The 2,019-nt window shown below is 41.1% G+C and overlaps 1 protein-coding gene across 1 annotated transcript; it reads left to right on the top strand.

Annotated features, from left to right (window-relative positions):
• Positions 1-6: 6 nt before the first annotated feature.
• Positions 7-2,016, top strand: LOC109586602 (chitinase-like protein PB1E7.04c; the record flags this gene model as incomplete). The annotated part of the gene is made up of 2 exons (XM_020002801.1): positions 7-102; positions 158-2,016. Coding segments are annotated over exons 1-2 (1,917 nt in total), but the record flags the coding sequence as incomplete, so codon positions are not given.
• Positions 2,017-2,019: the final 3 nt, after the last annotated feature.

Genomic DNA, 2,019 nt, shown 5'->3' on the forward strand with positions numbered 1-2,019 from the left:
CATACTAGTTGATATTCAGTTAGTTGATATCTTCTCTCTTTAAAATGTTAAGACCAGTTCTCTTGTGTATTGTCCTACTCCACTACTTTAACATATCTTCAGGTAATCATTAGTACAATATCTTCATTATAATGACCTGTACTGTATATTATATTAGCTAATGATGAGGAATCATCCTCTTGTCAGGCAGCAGCTACTTTATCTTGTGAGGATATTAAGAATTTTTGGCCAGAGAGTTCATCAGGATATTATAATATAATAGGCAAAGGAGGAGCAAGAAAATATATGCATTGTAATATAGAGGAGCTAAATGGATCTGCCTCTTTAGTCAATCCCTCCAGCATTCAACCAACAGAGACTGTATTATCCAGCAGTGAATCAACAGACAGCTCCTCCACTGTCCAACCAACTGAGATACTTTCTACCAGCAGTCTACCAATAGAAACTGTATTAACCAGCAGTGAATTGACAGACAGCTCCTCCACTGTCCAACCAACTGAGATACTTTCTACCAGTAGTCTACCAATAGAAACTGTATTAACCAGCAGTGAATCAACAGACAGCTCCTCCACTGTCCAACCAACTGAGATACTTTCTACCAGTAGTCTACCAATAGAAACTGTATTAACCAGCAGTGAGTTGACAGACAGCTCCTCCACTGTCCAACCAACTGAGATACTTTCTACCAGTAGTCTACCAATAGAAACTGTATTAACCAGCAGTGAATCAACAGACAGCTCCTCCACTGTCCAACCAACTGAGATACTTTCTACCAGTAGTCTACCAATAGAAACTGTATTAACCAGCAGTGAATCAACAGACAGCTCCTCCACTGTCCAACCAACTGAGATAATTTCTACCAGTAGTCTACCAATAGAAACTGTATTAACCAGCAGTGAATCAACAGACAGCTCCTCCACTGTCCAACCAACTGAGATACTTTCTACCAGTAGTCTACCAATAGAAACTGTATTAACCAGCAGTGAATCAACAGACAGCTCCTCCACTGTCCAACCAACTGAGATACTTTCTACCAGTAGTCTACCAATAGAAACTGTATTAACCAGCAGTGAGTTGACAGACAGCTCCTCCACTGTCCAACCAACTGAGATACTTTCTACCAGTAGTCTACCAATAGAAACTGTATTAACCAGCAGTGAGTTGACAGACAGCTCCTCCACTGTCCAACCAACTGAGATACTTTCTACCAGTAGTCTACCAATAGAAACTGTATTAACCAGCAGTGAATCAACAGACAGCTCCTCCACTGTCCAACCAACTGAGATAATTTCTACCAGTAGTCTACCAATAGAAACTTTATTAACCAGCAGTGAATTGACAGACAGCTCCTCTACTGTCCAACCAACTGAGATACTTTCTACCAGCAGTCTACCAATAGAAACTGTATTAACCAGCAGTGAATCAGCAGACAGCTCCTCCACTGTCCAACCAACTGAGATACTTTCTACCAGCAGTCTACCAATAGTGACTAGCTCAGTACATTTTCCCCTTTCTTCTAGTGTTATGCCTCATCAGACTAATGTATTACCAGAACCATGTGGTTCAGAAGGAGGATGGACAAGACTAGCATATCTGAATATGTCTGATGCTACACAGAACTGTCCTTCTGGGTTTGGCCTATATAGTTCAGGAGGAGTTAGAGCTTGTGGCAAACCATCATTATTCAATGGGTGTGTGTCAGTTCAGTTCCCATCTAATGGTATCAGTTATTCTCAAGTGTGTGGTAGAGTAACAGGATACCTGTTTGGTTCTATTGATGCTCTTAATACTGCCATTGTCACTGGTGCTGATGGTGTTACTATTTCTCGTGGATCTTCTCAACAACACGTCTGGTCACTAATAGCTGGTCATAGTGAGTCAACTACCTCAGGAAGTTCATGTCCATGTAATACTGGTAGTACAGTATCCGTTCCAGCTTCTATTGGTAATAACTACTTCTGTGAATCAGGGAATCCTAATAGTAGCCCGTCACAGATTCTCTACACATCTGATCCACTC

Source organism: Amphimedon queenslandica, unplaced genomic scaffold, assembly GCF_000090795.2.
Source record: "Amphimedon queenslandica unplaced genomic scaffold, v1.1 AMPQUscaffold_12830, whole genome shotgun sequence".
NCBI classification, from domain to species: domain Eukaryota; kingdom Metazoa; phylum Porifera; class Demospongiae; order Haplosclerida; family Niphatidae; genus Amphimedon; species Amphimedon queenslandica.